A 17,798-nucleotide genomic window follows, 5' to 3' on the forward strand; every position below is an offset into this window, starting at 1 on the left:
AAAAATCTCGAACTATCCCTTTAAACAACCTTTGAATTGAACTTAACTGGGTTCTTCTTCCCCAAAAAAGGTTTAATTTTAGCTGTTCATCATAAGACGATGCTGGAACATATATAAAAATGTATGTCCCTGAATTCATTTCTTAAGTGTGGCAGAAAAACCCTGCTGACGACTACAATTTATTAATTTTCTTTTTAAATTGATGCTATTGTTGACAGTGTTACATCATTGTTTATTGTATCAGACTATGTAGTTCTCCTTAAAAAGAGGTGATTATTTATAGAAAGCTGACTCCCGGATTTAAATATATTTAAATAAATAGATATTTTGATAGATCTTCAACACGCTCAAAGGTTGCCTGTGGAGTACCACAGGGATCAGTGCTAGGACCAATTCTCTTTACTTTATACATGCTCCCAATTGGTAGAATTATTAGACAGCATGGGATTAATTTCCACTGTTATGCTGATGATACCCAGCTATATCTGTCTATAAATCCAGATGAAGCTAACCCATTACATAGATTACAGGCATGTCTTGAAGACATAAAAACCTGGATGACTCTTAACTTTCTGCTTCTGAATGCAGACAAAACAGAAGTTATAGTCTTTGGACCAGAGTCTCTGAAGAAGAAACTGATTAGCCAGTCACTTCATTTGGATGGGATTAAACTGATTTCAGATAATAAAGTAAAAAATCTTGGTGTTGTTTTTGATCAGGACCTGTCATTTAAATCCCATATCAAAGAGGTTTCTAGAATTTCCTTCTTTCATCTGAGGAACATTGCAAAAATTAGAAATATCCTGTCCAGGGGTGATGCTGAGAAACTAGTCCATGCATTTGTTACTTCAAGGCTGGACTATTGTAATTCTTTACTATCAGGAAGTCCACAAACTATAGTTAAAAGCCTTCAGCTGATCCAAAATGCTGCAGCCAGAGTTCTGATGAAAATTAAAAAGAGAGATCATATCTCTCCTATCCTGGCTTCTCTTCATTGGCTTCCTGTTAAATCAAGAATAGAATTTAAAATCCTCCTTCTCACATATAAAGCCTTAAATGGTCAAGCTCCATCTTATATCAGAGATCTGATTGTTCCTTATGTTCCTAACAGAGCACTTCGCTCTCAATCTGCAGGTTTACTAGTGGTTCCTAGAATTTCTAAAAATAGAATGGGAGGCAGATCTTTTAGTTATCAGGCTCCTCTCCTGTGGAACCAACTACCAGTTTTAGTCCGTGAGGCAGACACCCTGTCTACTTTTAAGGCTAGACTTAAAACTTTCCTTTTTGATAAAGCTTATAGTTAGGGTGGCTCAGGTTATCCTGAGCTATCTCTATAGTTATGCTGCTATAGGCTTAGACTTTTGGAGGACATAGGGACCCCCATTTCATCATTCTGCTTCATTCTCTCTCTGTTCTCCTATTCTGCAGAATCTGTTAGTTCAATCTCTAACCTTCTGCTCTCTCTGCTTTTCCTCAGAGTAGCTTTGCCTCGTCTGTTCCTGTTTGGCTGTGACGTCATCCTGGAAAGAAACATCAGCTGTGCTGCTTCTATCAACACCCTTGTTTATAGATGTTGGAGATCGGCCTGTTTTCCAGTGTGGTCCTGTTTCTCTGACCGTGACTGAGTGGATGTGCTCTCTTCATCCTCTGGCATGGGAGCTGCCTTGGAGCTCGTCTGCCTGGCTGTGTGTTTCCTGCACGGGGACGCCTTTTACAGCTGCTTTTTGTATCTCTGCTTCTGTCTCCTTGAACCCCAGTCGGCCTCAGCAGATGGACGCTCACACTGAGCCTGGTTCTGCTGGAGGTTTCTTCCTGTTAAAAGGGAGTTTTTCCTCTCCACTGTCGCTACAAGCATGCTTAGTGTGGGGGATTGTATTTGAGTCAATGAGTCAATGCAATCAACTGGTTTTCCTTAGATAGAAAACTTTGTATCAATTTGACTGTATGATCTGGTTGAACTGTGAAGTGCCTTGAGATGACATGTGTTGTGAATTTGGCGCTATATAAATAAACTGAATTGAAATGAATTGAATTGAATTGAACCGGAGATCAACCTAGATTTGACTTATTGGCTCTACTATATGAAAGAAAACGTATTGGCTCATATGTTTTCTTGCAATGTGCATGCATTTTAAAAGATTCCATTTTTTTCCCCAGATATAGACCGATAACACTTATGCATAACAGATAAATAACACTTTTGTACTTTTATCTTTAGCTTCTCCATTTTGATTATTCAAAAGTCAGTGGTCCGCCGCAAAACTATATTTTTTTGTATTTTGTTGCATTTTTCAGCTTTAGTAATACATTATATATATATATATATATATATATATATATATATATATATATATATATATATATATATACACTCACCGGCCACTTTATTAGGTACCCCATGCTAGTAACGGGTTGGACCCCCTTTTGCCTTCAGAACTGCCTCAATTCTTCGTGGCATAGATTCAACAAGGTGCTGGAAGCATTCCTCAGGGAGTTTGGTCCATATTGACATGATGGCATCACACAGTTGCTGCAGATTTGTCGGCTGCACATCTATGATGCGAATTTCCCGTTCCACCACATCCCAAAGATGCTCTATTGGATTGAGATCTGGTGACTGTGGAGGCCATTTGAGTACAGTGAACACATTGTCATGTTCAAGAAACCAGTCTGAGATGATTCCAGCTTTATGACATGGCGCATTATCCTGCTGAAAGTAGCCATCAGAAGTTGGGTACATTGTGGTCATTAAGGGATGGACATGGTCAGCAACAATAATCAGGTAGGCTGTGCCTTTGCAACGATGCTCAATTGGTACCAAGGGGCCCAAAGAGTGCCAAGAAAATATTCCCCACACCATGACACCACCACCACCAGCCTGAACCGTTGATACAAGGCAGGATGGATCCATGCTTTCATGTTGTAGACGCCAAATTCTGACCCTACCATCCGAATGTCGCAGCAGAAATCGAGACTCATCAGACCAGGCAACGTTTTTCCAATCTTCTATTGTCCAATTTCGATGAGCAGTTTCCTGTTCTTAGCTGAAAGGAGTGGCACCCGGTGTGGTCTTCTGCTGCTGTAGCCCATCTGCCTCAAAGTTCGACGTACTGTGCGTTCAGAGATGCTCTTCTGCCCACCTTGGTTGTAACGGGTGGTTATTTGAGTCACTGTTGCCCTTCTATCAGCTCAAACCAGTCTGGCCATTCTCCTCTGACCTCTGGCATCAACAAGGCATTTCCGCCCACAGAACTGCCGCTCACTGGATGTTTTTTCTTTTTCGGAACATTCTCTGTAAACCCTAGAGATGGTTTTGCGTGAAAATCCCAGTAGATCAGCAGTTTCTGAAATACTCAGACCAGCCCTTCTGGCACCAACAATCATGCCACGTTCAAAGTCACTCAAATCACCTTTCTTCCCCACACTGATGCTCGGTTTGAACTGCAGGAGATTGTCTCTACCATGTCTACATGCCTAAATGCACTGAGTTGCCGCCATGTGATTGGCTGCTTAGAAATTAAGTGTTAACGAGCAGTTGGACAGGTGTACCTAATAAAGTGGCCGGTGAGTGTATATATATATATATATATAATTTTTTTTTTTTTAGCTTCTCCAATTTGATTATCCAAAAGATCAATCAAATATGAATAAGAAAATATTTTTTTGTATTTTGTTGCGTTCTGAAGCTTCAGTAACAAAGAATATATATATATTTTTTCTTTAGCTTCTCTATGTTGATTATTCAAACAGATCTTCTTTAGATTTTTATTTTGTTGCGTTCTTCAGCTATATATATATATATATATATATATATATATATATATATATATATATATATATATATATATATATATATATATATTATAATTTTTTTCCCTCAGGGACTAACAACAGTCCACGCGACCCCCAAGATCGCGTGGAAAGTCGGATGTTTTTTGGTCCTGTTGGCTTTCCATATCCACCTAACCAGCAGCAGTTAGCTGGTGCGCATTCGCTCTTCGTTCCGCAGCCGGATCAATAAAACTGCTGCATTTATCATGTTAGTCCTAACTGGTCGTGAGCATGCATCTGCTCATTTTAAACCGGATTCCTTCACCGCACTAACGGACTGACATAACTCCCGGTGAGTTAGCGGTGTCTGCTCTGCTAGCGGCGAACCGAGCTGCTAACGGCCGAGCCGAGGCGATGTTTGGGAGATGGATCTGAGGTGCTGTTCGGCCTGCTGGCTAAGATGACGGGCCCACCGAGCCTGGCTGATGCTCCTCTATCAGCAGCATGGGTACCAAGCACAGGCCGACCAAACAACCGTTTGCTCACGGACTTCTGAATCCGAAGGTGATTTGCAGACACAATGGGAGCATGGGTAAGGGAGGTGTGCTGTGATGTCATGATGATCGTGTATCAGGTGAATGGTTCCCAGTTGAGAAGCAAGGTGACCTGTCAGTGGAGCCTCCTGCACACCAGATTACGTTTGCAGACTAAGATTATGTAAACATTTTTAAATAGTCCTATTGGATCCTAATCCCATAAAATATTTTACAGTGACAAAGAAACTAAAGCATCAACTTAGTATTAGAATTGATGCTTCTTCCTCTGTTTATTTACACCCATTCAGCTAAGAAAGGCCAGCAGCAGCTGTGATAGATGATGTATGTATGGAAGAGGATTAGGGCCACTGAAAAACAAAAAAAAGTTAACTAATTTAACAATTTTATATCAGCATAATATGAGAATTCTCAGAATTCTGACTTTTTTTCTCAAAACTATGACTTTAATCTCAGAACTCTGACTTTAATCTCAGAACTCTGACTTTAATCTCAGAATTCTGACTTTTTTTCTTAGAATTCTGACTTTAATCTCAGAATTGTGGATCTTAATGTAGATGGGCAACATGAAGGAAGAGATGTGGGAGCACTCAGCTTCACTGACAAAGATGTGAGTTGTTTGAGAGGACCAGTAACACATTGGTGAAAAATTATGAAATTGTGCGACTTTTTACGTGCCCGAGGAGACCCCAGTGATGCTATTTTATTAATGGAAGAGCAGAAGGTGATTAAAACAATAGAGCTAGTCTCTAAAACAGACATGGCTACGGCTTGATGCTAACATGTTGTTGGCTGTCAGAATTCTGAGATTAAAGTCAGAATTCTGACAGAAATAATATTCAAAAATCAGTTAACTTTTTTATTTTTTCAGTGGCCCTAATTCTCTTCCCTGATGTATGCAACACATAATCTGTGCAATTTTTAGTTGCTGGACTTTTCTATTTAAGGTTCATTTGGATTATTAAAGAGCAGGGCTTCCCAAAAGTTTCAGTATGTGGCCCCAAAAATAAGAGTGACACAGAATGGGGACTGCTTAATAGATGCTTTATTTCACTCCATATTAATAATAGAAACAGTTAATTGGATTAATCCCAATTAATCAATTATTAAAATAATGGTCAACTATTTCAGTAAAGGATTTATTGTTAACTGGAGTATAGAGACTGAAAAACATGCCTTTAGCTGTCAGAGCCACTTAAGAAAGTAAATAGACCATAATTGTAAAAGAAAAAAAATGAAAAATGTAAACACTCGCATATAAAAAAAAAAATATATATATATATATATATAATTTTTTTTTTTTTTTTAGCTTCTCCAATTTGATTATCCAAAAGATATATATATATATATTTATATATTGTCCGTTAATATGCTCTATCCTGAACTCCTGGTTTAATTTAATAAAGAATCTTCAAGGACTCTGTTGCTATCCGATTTTTAATTGATTAATCGAAAAAAATACTGTACTATTTTCAAACAAATCCTTAGTTGCAGCACTAATTAATAATAATTACTTGGTTTTACAATTTCCAATTTTTAATGGCATTTGATAATTTAATTCATCCTTTAAACGTATTTTGATTATTTAACAGGACATTGAATAAATTAATTGCACATAATATTTGAATCCTGTATTAAATAAATGTCACAGCTACTTATTTCATGCTACTTTTATGTTGCCACTTTGGGAACCATTGTTCTAGAAATAATGCTGCCTCATAATATTAGGGGCCAAGACCCAAAACTCTGTCAGGTATAATTACGCTGAGCTGTTACTCTTTTTTTAATAATACTATGCTTTGTAGAATTGCACAAAACACAGTGCAGTAACTATTCAGTTGTTGTTATGTAAGGCTGCAGTGTTTTCTCTATTAAAAACATGCCATCCCATCAATTTCCACTTTTAATTTTCCCTTTTAAAAGCTCTTCCATATAAGGTTAGCAAGGGTTAATGAGGAAGCTTTTTAAGGCTGCTGATTCCAGAGCAGGGATCACTGATGTTTGAGCAAATTGTCCTCTCAGGTTCTGACATGTGCCGGTTTTGCACTGCAGGCTCTTGTCCTGATCTTACAATGAGTCGGAGCGAACATACTGGTGCGAGGCATGTCCCCGTGGCCCTCACCCCCCAGCTACCTCTCAGAGCCCACCGGCCTCTCTGTGCGTCGGTCTCTTCTGACAGCAGCGGCCGCTTCAAGGCTCTGGAGACTCAGGAGTGGAAGAACAACCTCAAAGCTCAGGTAGGGGGGATTTTTACCATCCACACTGAAAGTTGGTTGTTTAGTCCAATTTTTAAACCTTTATCTTATCTTGTTTCAATCGTAAGGAAATTTGAAGTTTAAATTTATACTCTATGTTCAGCCTTTTTTTAATATGAATGATCCCTGAAGGCTGTTTGTGAAAATGTCAGAAGGACATTATCAATCTGTTTGGGAGAATTCCTCATGTCAGCTCTGTCTGTGTGATTACAGATGGAACTGGCCCACAGTGCAGGAGCTGCCAGCAGCACAGGATCTCTGGAGCGAGCGTCTATGTTCTGCGCCTCGGCATCTACCACCAGCTCCAGCCTGCCCAGCCCTGCGGAGATCATCAACAAGGGTAAATCCTCCAGCCGCTTCTCTCTGTTCTCTCCACCGTGGAATAGCAGCTCAGAGTCGGACTCCAATCCCCCGTCCCGCTCAGGATCCAAGAAGCTGCGCAACTACAGCAGGCGAGCTGCCACAGGACCAGCTGGGGCCAGGGCCCCTGATGCACTGGAGCCCAAACGAAGCGGCCCTGAACACTTCCAGTACTCCGAACCGGTCATTTCCAGAGTGACGGACTACATTTATGTGGGCAACCTGAATGCAGCATATAATGGGCGCACGCTGTGCCGCAACAACATCGACAGCATCATTGACATGAGCAGTATGCCCGGAGAGCAAGCCCCCTCCCTCTGCCTCATCCCCTGCACCTGCTCGCGTGGTTCCCGGCACAGCTGGTCCCGCCTCAAGGTGGACATCGGAGACATGCCCAACTCTCTGGATGATCATCCAGCTCTGAACCACTGCTGCTTCGAGGACATCAACGAGTGCATAAATGCATCCACGGAGAAGAGGAAGCGTGTCCTAGTCCACTGTCGGGACGGGTTCTCTCTGGCACCCATGTGTATCATACAATACCTGATGGTGAAGCAGAACATGAGGTTAATTGCTGCTTATGAGCTGCTGAGGGCCAAATACCCAGTCAACATCAGAGAGTGTCACCAAAACGTTCTAGTGAGCCTGGAGAGATCGCTGTGGCCCGGTGGTGAAGTTGACCCGGAGTGCTTCAAACAGGCCCTCTCCCGAAAAGTGGCCTGGACATGAGAAGTCCCAGTGTAGGGCTGCAACTAACGATTATTTTGAAAATCGATGAATCGGCCGATTATTTTTTCGATTAATCGATGAATCGGACACAAAATATTTTTTTTATATTAACCTCTTTATTCCAAAATAAACATTTTAGACAGAACAAACAAGCACACAAGTACAGGTTTCTCATTAACTGTACTGGTGCAATATGAAAAATAAATGTTTGTGTTAAAACTACGCAAACTTACATGAGAAATGTAGCTGTACATCCACAAAATATAGGGTACTTTGTTTCATAAAGCGCAAAAAGAGACAGGCATTTTTGTTTTTTAAAGCCCCTAAGGGGTTCAAACAATAGGTCCCCCCATTTCAACAAATGAGTTTTTTTTAGACTAGAAGAGTTCTGCCTTTTAAGACAGGAAAGTATAGCAGTTAAAGTTGCTACTTGAGAAAATACTGAACCATAGAGATAAAAATAGCCCTGTGATTCAAATTATAAATTGTATTTGGAATAAAAATGAGAGAACTAGGGGTGCTAAAAAACACATCCTCCAAAGACAGATATTTACATGGGAATGTGGCAGATAATTAATTGACATATTACTGATCTTGCTGGATTTTATTCTGCTTTACTTCCATAAATTGCAGGATCTTCTTTACTTTATCTTTGCCAGAAGATTTAAACTTTAAAAGCCTTGCCCTCATAATTTGCAAATTAATTTATTTATAAAGAAAATATAAACGCTGCTTAAGCTTATTCAAATGAAATTAAAAGTAAAATAAGTAGCCAACCTTATCCCTGTCTGTAACCTACTAACAAGCTAAGGAAAGCATCAGATGAGCTACCTGAGAAACTAACTTACGTTTCCCCACTTTAAAATGAAACAAACATGGTTACTCATCCTGCTGATCAGCTCTCTTCACTGCCATTGAAGACTCCAACGTGTTTTCTTTTCAGGTGCTGCGTCATAACAGTGGTGCTTCCGTGCCATGCTCATTTGTTTTTTACAAAAGTTGCATGTTACGACTTTTTTCACTTTACAAAGCGGTCTGGACGCTGAGGGTAAACTCCTCACTAAAATCCTGCGGCTCGGACTGCACGCTGAGAGGGATTCCTGTGGGAGAGGGAGAAAGGGGTTGGGATGAGGGAGGCGCCCCGCGGCAGCAGCTGCCGCTGGAGGACAAGAGTAGGAACGATACATGCTTTCACGTAAGAGTCTCCAAAAGCCGCCAGTGACACCGTAAAAAGTCGCCAGATTTGTCGCTAGTCGCTTTTTAAAAAAATAGTCGCTGGAGGGGTCTGAAAAGTCGCTGAGTTGGCAACACTGCAACTGCGGCGCTGACTCGCTCCGCCATATTTTTTTTTCTTCCCCGGGATGACGGCGGCGGCGGATGACGCATTAATCGCGCGACACAACTAATCGATGATTAAATTCGTTGCCAACGCTTTTAAAAGTCGATTTGTATCGATTTTATCGATTCGTTGTTGCAGCCCTATCCCAGTGTGATTTGCTGTACCTTTATTTTTATTTCCACTAAGATCTTCTTTTCGTTCATTTTTTCCTTTTCTAATGTTTAAATCTTTAAATTTAGTTCTGAATTCTTCTCTTTTTCGAAGAGAACAAACTTAAGCCTGTGCGGCGTACACAGGTTCCTGACTGGGCCGTGTTTTTGTTGTTGTCGCTTTAAGGGGATTTTGTTTACTGTTTGAGTTCTGTTTGTACTTTTGTGCTGATTTTATATATCAGGGCAACTTTTCAGTGGGCTATCTCAGGAGAGTGTTGATGTCAAAGTGATGCAGCATAGAGGTTTCTCTTCAGCGATGATCACAAATGGTTTCCAGGGTGGAAGTCAAGGCTGAGTTATTTGCACTCCATGCAACAAAGTAAATTAGGGCAGATTTTGATTCACTTTTGCATCTAAGGAGATGAATTTTAGGTGTGCTAGTGGTTGAGCCATTGGAGTTCATTTCTATTAGAGTTTTTTGGGAAGCACTGTTCTCCAAGTGACTTGTTTCTGTCAGCCAGCTCTGTCTTTTAAGATTCTGCTTTGGTCCATCAGTTTTATGACCTTAGTAAACGGAACACATGGTCTGTTGTTACGCAGGATTATCACAAATTCTACATCCAATGTGTTCTATTTGTTTTAGTTTACATACTACATTGATTTAAAAAAAATTAATGGAAGGAATGTTGATCAGTTGTTGCAAGTAAAAAAATTGGTTTTGGAAATTGAAGTAAAAAAAAAAAAAAAATTAGAAAAGTAAAATCTGACAAACTGCAGGTTTACTCTCCAAACCTTTTTTTCAGTAAGAATATTCTTTTCAAATTTTTTTTCTTTTTTAATACCCATTTATATACGTGCTCTTGCCTGCAACAATAATGGAATAAAATCCACTCCATAAAGCTTTTTTGAGCAACTAGAGTCAGAGTAGTTCTTGCCATGGTCATGTTGTCCTGACTCGTTTGTTTTATAGCTGGACTTAGTAGTTATGGATGTCATGTAAATTGTTTGGAGGTATAATGGAGGATGTTCTCTTTCCGGGTGGATCATCAAAATAAGTGGTCCTCGTAAATGTCAGTCATTTTCGTGATATGTTCACGTAAGGCCGTCCTACGTGCTCGTCTCCATTTTCCCTTACTGGTGGTGAATCTGACATAGTGGAAAAACTGCAAATCTTCTTTTGGAAAATAAGCTTGTATGAGCGATGCAAACAGCAACTTTTAAACAGCGTGCACGAGGAGAAATGGGCTCTTGTACGGGTTTAATAGGCGTTACCTCTCGGGAGCGGGTACAGGGATGTGACTGTGCTTTTTTTTAAAGTGGAGAGGGCGGGTCTTTTAAAAAATTTGCGGAAATCCTCCACTATACCTTTAACTCAAATCTGTTTAATTGGTGGGTTACGCAGTGTAAGTGGCAAGAAAAACAGAGCGTAGCAACCCTGTTATGTACTGAGAAAATCATCCAGTTTTTGTTTGTAAACAAAAGCGACTTCACATCAGGACCGTATTCACGAAGACTCCTAAGACAAATAGTGGTATCATTTCGGAACAATCTTAAGATTCCTCAGATTATAAGATTTTAACAGTTGTTATTCACAAAACACCCTAAACCTTATGACAGCTGCTTAAACGTTCGCAGTAGTGAGTAGGACATCTAGGGAGCCTAGGAAGATTATAATGGCTGATCCACAAAAACAGTAAAATTTTATAATAAATAAAATAAATAAAAAAATTATATTTTTAATTTTCAAATACAATAATCTTGAATAATCACACAATTTGATAGTTTCAGCTGCTGGGATGCAAAACAAATGTGGAAAATTGTACAGAGAATGTAGCACAGAGTGAATTAAATATTAGTTGGAGACTTGTAAACATGTTTAAAGAATTGGAAAAAGTAACAAAAAAACTTAACATTATGACACAGACCAAATTATATAAATTACCGTAATATACACTCCTATAACATAGGAGGAATTGTTTTCGATGCAGAGTAGACCTTTGTTAGTGAGGTTCTCTGCTGCCATCTGCTGGCATTTGATTGCAGCACATTTCTCCCATTCCAGGCTGCTGCTGACAGTAGAGATGATACACATTGATCCACACCTCAGTGCTCTCTTAGATCTGCCTCTCTTCACTCTAATCCCAGGACTGATGTTCCTTTCAACACTATAATCTCCTCAACTGTGCCAGTTTTTCATCAAATGAATAAGGGATATTGTACTGCTTTTTTTAGGAACTACTTGCATTTTTCAAAACTATTGAAAATATGAAGAAAATGATTTAAGAATGGTAGATTGGACTCTTTTTTTCTAAATAAACTAAGAACTAAAATAAACTTTTTAGTTCTTTGAAAGTTATTAAAGATTGTCCCATGTCCTCATGAACCTAATATTGTGTATTATCTCACCTTCAGGGTATAATAATTGAAAATATTTTATTTCCAACCAGCTTCAAGGATCAAACATACTTTTGAGTATACTGCAGTAATCCACAGGGAAATGCACATCTTTTGCAGTTTTTTTTTATGTCTAAATGTAGAAGATGAAAACATTTTTTTTTGTCTATAACTGTGCTTCAATCATAATCTACATTCCAAACTGATTTATCTATACAGAGATCATTGGCTTCCCCCTTTTCTTTTTTTTTGACCCAAAATCTCCAATTCACAGATATATTGTTAGATCATTTTAGCATTAAAACCTCTCTAAAATCCTGTCCTCCTTGTTAAAAGCTAAACTTTGTTATAGCAAAGTCTCAACTTAATTAGGCTGTTCCATGTTTGTTCACTAAAACACTTCTGTGCATGTAGTTTGAATTTATCTTGTCCTTAAAAAATTGATTTCCAGATCTATCAAATGTAGAGGTTATATTATTTTTAATTGATGTAGATAATCTCAGCAGGACACAGATTAGCAGTAGACGATCTGTGTATGCTGTAAGGTAGTCAACTACAGGTGCTGGTCATAAAATTAGAATATCATGAAAAAGTAGATTGATTGAAAAAGTGAAATTTGTATATTATATTCATACATTACATACAAACTCATATATTTCAGATGTTTATTTTGTTTAATTTTGATGATTACAAATGACAACAAATGAAAATCTCAAATTCATCATATCAGAAAATTAGAATATTGTGAAAAGGTTCAAAATTGATGGCCCCTGGTGCCACACTCTAATCAGCTAATTAACTCAAACCACCTGCAAAAGCCTTTAAATGGTCTTTCAGTCTAGTTCTATAGGCTACACAATCATGGGGAAGACTGCTGACTTGACAGTTGTCCAAAAGACGACCATCGACACCTTGCACAAGGAGGGCAAGACACAAAAGGTCATCGCTAAAGAGGCTGGCTGTTCACAGAGCTCAGTGTCCAAGCACATTAATAGAGAGGCGAAGGGAAGGAAAAGATGTGGTCGAAAAAAGTGTACAAGCAAGAGAGATAACCGCACCCTGGAGAGGATTGTGAAACAAAACCCCTTCAAAAATGTGGGGGAGATTCACAAAGAGTGGACTGCAGCTGGAGTGAGTGCTTCAAGAACCACCACACACAGACGTATGAAAGACATGGGTTTCTGCTGTCGCATTCCTTGTGTCAAGCCACTCTTGAACCACAGACAGCGTCAGAAGCGTCTAAAGAGAAACAGGACTGGACTGCTGGTGAGTGGTCCAAAGTCATGTTCTCTGATGAAAGTAAATTTTGCATTTCCTTTGGAAATCAAGGTCCCAGAGTCTGGAGGAAAAGAAGAGAGGCACTTCATCCACGTTGCTTGAAGTCCAGTGTAAAGTTTCCACAGTCAGTGATGGTTTGGGGTGCCATGTCATCTGCTGGTGTTGGTCCATTGTGTTTTCTGAGGTCCAGGGTCAACGCAGCCACATACCAGGAAGTTTTAGAGCACTTCATGCTTCCTGCAGCTGACCAACTTTTTGGAGATGCAGATTTCATTTTCCAACAGGACTTGGCACCTGCACACAGTGCCAAAGCTACCAGTACCTGGTTGAAGGACCATGGTATCCCTGTTCTTAACCCATTTAGGCCGGGAAAGCATTACCGCATTTCTACCATTCAAGCCGGGGGCGCTGTTGCGTAATTCTACCATTGACGCCGGGAGAGCATATAAGTCAAGCAAGAAGAAAGAAGTTTTTTTCAAGCAAACATGGAGGAGTTTGACAGAGAAGAGATGTCGGAAGGCAGTGATTTTGAGGAGTGTGTCGGCTTTGATGACGGTATAGATGAAAATGATGACTTTGAACGCGCTGAACCAATCGAACTACCACCGCAATGCACGGAGTGTTTTCAACCGCACACCTGGAGTGAAAGTTGATTTGCCTGCAGACACCACACCGCTGCAGGCATTTGAGCATATTTTTAATGAAGAACTTTGGATGCATCTTGTTACCGAGACGAATAGGTACAGTGACCAAACAAACCAAACTCCAACAAGAGCAAAGATGGCAAAGTGGTCACCCGTGACTGTGACGGAGATGAAGACATTTATTGGGCTGTGTATGGGCATAGGACTTCTTGTGTTGCCAGTACGAAGAGATTATTGGCGACAGAGTAAACCTCTCTTCAGGACGCAGTTCCGCCAAAATATGTCCCGGGACAGATTTGTGGCCATCTGGAGGTAAGTTGTATGCAATTTATAACACAGACATATGCATTATTATGCATAATAATACTGTTAATAAGTAATCATCAGATAGTTATTTATGTAATGTTTGTTCTTTATTTTAAAAACGTTTTATATTGCACATTCTCAATGAAGACATGATCACATATGGAAAAAATAAAGGTTGAATTTTTTATTTTTTTATTACTGCTTTTCACTTTTTTTTTTGGAAGAATTTCAAAGATAAAATATATTTTGAGTTCTATCTGCTACAGAAGCTGAGATATCAATAATTTACTAGGCGTTGACACAGTTGCTGAATTTACAGAAAAACTTCAGGTTTTAGGGGTATTTTTTAAAATCGGCCATAGGTTTTTAAGGTGTTTTTTCCAGGCGTTTTAGGCCTAAATGGGTTAATTGGCCAGCAAACTCTCCTGACCTTAACCCCATAGAAAATCTATGGGGTATTGTGAAGAAGAAGATGCAATACACCAGACCCAACAATTCAGAAGAGCTAAAAGCCACTATTAGAGCAACCTGGGCTATCATAACACCTGAGCAGTGCCACAGACTGATCGACTCCATGCCACGCCGCATTGCTGCAGTAATACAGGCCAAAGGAGGCCCAACTAAATACTGAGTGCTGTACATGCTCATACTTTTCATGTTCATACTTTTCAGTTGGCCAACATTTCTATAAATCCTTTGTTTTTATTGGTCTTCAGTAATATTCTAATTTTCTGATATGATGAATTTGAGATTTTCATTTGTTGTCATTTGTAATCATCAAAATTAAACAAAATAAACATCTGAAATATATGAGTTTGTATGTAATGTATGAATATAATATACAAGTTTCACTTTTTAAATGGAATTACTGAAATCAATCTACTTTTTCATGATATTCTAATTTTATGACCAGCACCTGTATGTACTTCATTTTATTTTTATTTTTATAAGAAAACAACAAAACAAATCATAATGTTAATTTTGCTTAAGAAGTTTCCCAAAGTTTAATTTCTGGATTGCATTTTTATTGAAATTTCCATTTACAAAACCTAATTTTTACTGACAATTGAACAATTGAAGAAAATCCACTCTAATCAACCAGTGCTACTAATTTGCAGGATGTTATTGGCGCCATGGCAACAAATTGAGTTTGTATTATTCTAATACATATTTTAACATATATTACTTTCACTTGTTAAAAACGTCACTAGGATCCAAAATATTTTTGCTGTTTCATCCCTCTCACTCAGTTGCTAAACTGCTCAGTCATTATTTATTGGCTTGCCATTTGTTCTCAAATCTAAAAAGGGAATGCAGCCTAGAGAATTGCTTTAATTGACTACAGGTAATTAACTTAATTTACCTAAGTCTTTTTTTTCTCACAGTGGTTTAACTTTTATATTTGTGTTAGATAAACCTGATTGAGCTGCATTCTCCTCTTAGAGTGCACCAGATTATGCATCTTGGTCTATCAAGGTAGGCATGCAACCTTTTCTTTTAACACAGTTTTTTAACTACAGTTAAAGGAAAACGAAAAAGCCTGGACAGGAAATTCCCTTATCTGTGACTGGTGATGTTTGGGAAGAACTGACCTTTACCTCTTTTCTCTGCTGACCTATTGACATGCATGCTGACTGTTTCAGTTGTGGACCAGCCAACAATGACTGATCATACCTGCCATTAAAATCCATCCTAGTTCCTTCCAATGTCCTCAAGCAAATAAGCATGATGGTTTTCTCAGAGTGGGTCGTTGGTTAAGTTATGAACTGGTCTGCTGATTTAGCATCACATATACTTTAAATTAAGAATGTGAATTTAATGGTTGCAACATGATGTGAAAAACTTGAAGGGGCAGGAATACTTCAATGTCTGTGAACTGAATGATCTAAAATCCCCTGAAGGTGTAATGTGAGTCAGTAAACTGTTTCCTGAGCTTTTCCTTCTTGGTTTAAAGCAGAGGTCTCTGATATGGGTGCTGCTGCCTCCTAGTGTTTCACGGAGGTACTGCAGGGTTTTTTCTGCGAATACCCTTCCTCCCCTGGTGGCTTAGGAAATTTTTTTTTACTTTGTATCCCAAATGCATCAGACATTTATGATCTTGCCTAAACTAACAAAATATTTTTACTTTCACACAAACACCAAAGGTTTACTTAAGATCTGATAACTGCACTTATTCTTGATATATAGTGCAGGTTTTTCAGGCTGAAATTAGTTCTTAAACTCTCTGGGCCTCTATTTGATGTCATGACTAGTTATTATGAAGGTTAGATTCCAGCCTTCCCTTGTTGATGTGCCTCTGGGCAAGGCACTCAGCCAGGGCTGAAACAATCAGATTAATCGTGATTAATCGATTATTGAAATAATCATCAACTAATTTAGTAATCGATTTATCATGTAGAGACATGTCTTTAGCGGACAGGGAAACCCACTTAGAGCAGTAATTATACCAAGTTTGAAAAAAAAATATATATATTTTGCATTTAAGATGAAAAAAGTTATACAACTGCTCTATCCAGAGCTCCTTCAGTGGAAAAGTTTTAGTTTCATCTGGTTTAACTTTGCAAAAATCTTCTTTAAGGAACCTTTGGCTATCTGATTATTTATTGATTAATCAGGAAAATAATCAACAGCTTAATTGATCCGAAAAATAATCATTAGTTGCAGCCCTACACTCAACCCCCAGTCAGCTTACTAGTGTATGTATGTGTGTACGATAACTGGTGTGACTGTGGCCTGTGAAAGTCTCTTTGACAGGTCAGAATTTTTAAGAAAATGCTATATAAATTTACTCCATGTTTTTGTTAAAGCTCTGCTTTAAATGGAAGCAGTCATTTGGACTAATTGCTTTAATTTAAATTTAACCACCGGTAAACGGTTTGAAATCAATACTTAAGGAAGATACGTATGTGAAATTTAAATACGTTAAAAAAATAAAATAAAGCCCTAACAAATATAAGCAATAATATAGTCCTATAATCCCATGAAACACATGATTTATTTCACTGATAGTGGATCAAACTAAAAACAATAACAAAATCAATCGAATCATTTAAAGCAGATAAGGAAAAATATTATCTTAAAAAAGATGTAAGCTATAACTGACTGTTGTTGAGCTCTGGGGTTCTGAGTGCTTCCTTATTTTCGCTGTTCATTTGCAATCACTGAGCACACATCTGGTGACACTGGGTAAAACAATGTTTTGTTTTTTTTTATAAATTAAGAAATGAACTGTAACAGTGTTGTATGAATAACTCATCAGACTGTTTAGCTTCAGATATGACATCATCATGTGGAACTGACTTCCTGTTTGAGAGAGATATGGCTGACAGTGACGGGTTTGTGTTGTCGAGAAGAAGGCTAAACACAGATGAATTGGTCATATTTGCAGCATTAATTGCTATTCTGGTTTGAAATGAGAAGGAAATCCTTAGTTAAATAAATAAAAATATTTTAAATGAAATATACCTCTATAATAATGCCCGTCTGTTAGCTTTGGACATTATTTGGTATGAACGTTTGTTCCTGGCATTAATCAAGGGAAGCTTGTATTTGCCCTGAACAACAAAAATAAGCTTTTTTGTTAATTTTTTGTGATATTTCTGAGTTACAGTCCATTTTGGTCGGAGTTTATGAATCATTACAACTTGTGTGTTTTTTTTTTTGGTTAATCCTTTTAATTACAGGTGTACGTTACACCTGTTTAATGAATTTAAGACTGAACCATGATGGCTGCATCTTACATGAAAGCAAAATATTTTGTGATTTGCTTTATTTGATTGTGCTGGTGTCCTAATATTTTGTATTTGCTCAATGTGGTACCTATCAAACCGAATCCCTCTTAGTACATCTGTCATGTGAAACTAATGGAGTGAGTGGAAGTGCGCCTTTATTCAGCGTGTTTTGACCCCATGTGGTGGCATTTGCACAATTTGTATAAATCTAAGCTCTTGATATCCTGTACAGAAACAATATTTCTGGATGTTTTATATTGATTCAAGGTATGCATGTTACATTTG

The 17,798-nt window shown here is 38.4% G+C and overlaps 1 protein-coding gene across 2 annotated transcripts; it reads left to right on the forward strand.

The window, feature by feature from the left end:
• The first annotated feature begins 3,949 nt into the window (after positions 1 to 3,949).
• On the forward strand, positions 3,950 to 9,692 carry LOC119780421 (dual specificity protein phosphatase MPK-4). 2 transcript variants are annotated; one of them, XM_038280457.1, is made up of 4 exons: positions 3,950 to 4,363; positions 6,378 to 6,562; positions 6,794 to 7,673; positions 9,152 to 9,692. In XM_038280457.1, the coding sequence occupies exons 1-3, from the start codon at positions 4,276 to 4,278 to the stop codon at positions 7,667 to 7,669; spliced, it is 1,149 nt and encodes a 382-aa protein (XP_038136385.1). In that variant the 5' UTR covers positions 3,950 to 4,275; the 3' UTR covers positions 7,670 to 7,673; positions 9,152 to 9,692. The 2 variants fall into 2 exon arrangements, with proteins under 2 accessions (XP_038136385.1, XP_038136386.1); XM_038280458.1 differs by having other exon boundaries at positions 3,950 to 4,335.
• Positions 9,693 to 17,798: the final 8,106 nt, after the last annotated feature.

This window comes from Cyprinodon tularosa, unplaced genomic scaffold (assembly GCF_016077235.1).
Source record: "Cyprinodon tularosa strain WSP-4 unplaced genomic scaffold, ASM1607723v1 ctg160, whole genome shotgun sequence".
Lineage (NCBI taxonomy): Eukaryota > Metazoa > Chordata > Actinopteri > Cyprinodontiformes > Cyprinodontidae > Cyprinodon > Cyprinodon tularosa.

What these genes read in the sequence shown, in the direction of transcription:
- LOC119780421 (XM_038280457.1), top strand. Translation starts at nt 4,276, where the DNA reads ATGGGTACCAAGCACAGGCCGACCAAACAACCGTTTGCTCACGGACTT. An exon ending in CAGACACAATGGGAGCATGG is followed by an intron (nt 4,364 to 6,377) that starts GTAAGGGAGGTG and finishes TTTGCACTGCAG; the next exon opens with GCTCTTGTCCTGATCTTACA. An exon ending in AGAACAACCTCAAAGCTCAG is followed by an intron (nt 6,563 to 6,793) that starts GTAGGGGGGATT and finishes GTGTGATTACAG; the next exon opens with ATGGAACTGGCCCACAGTGC.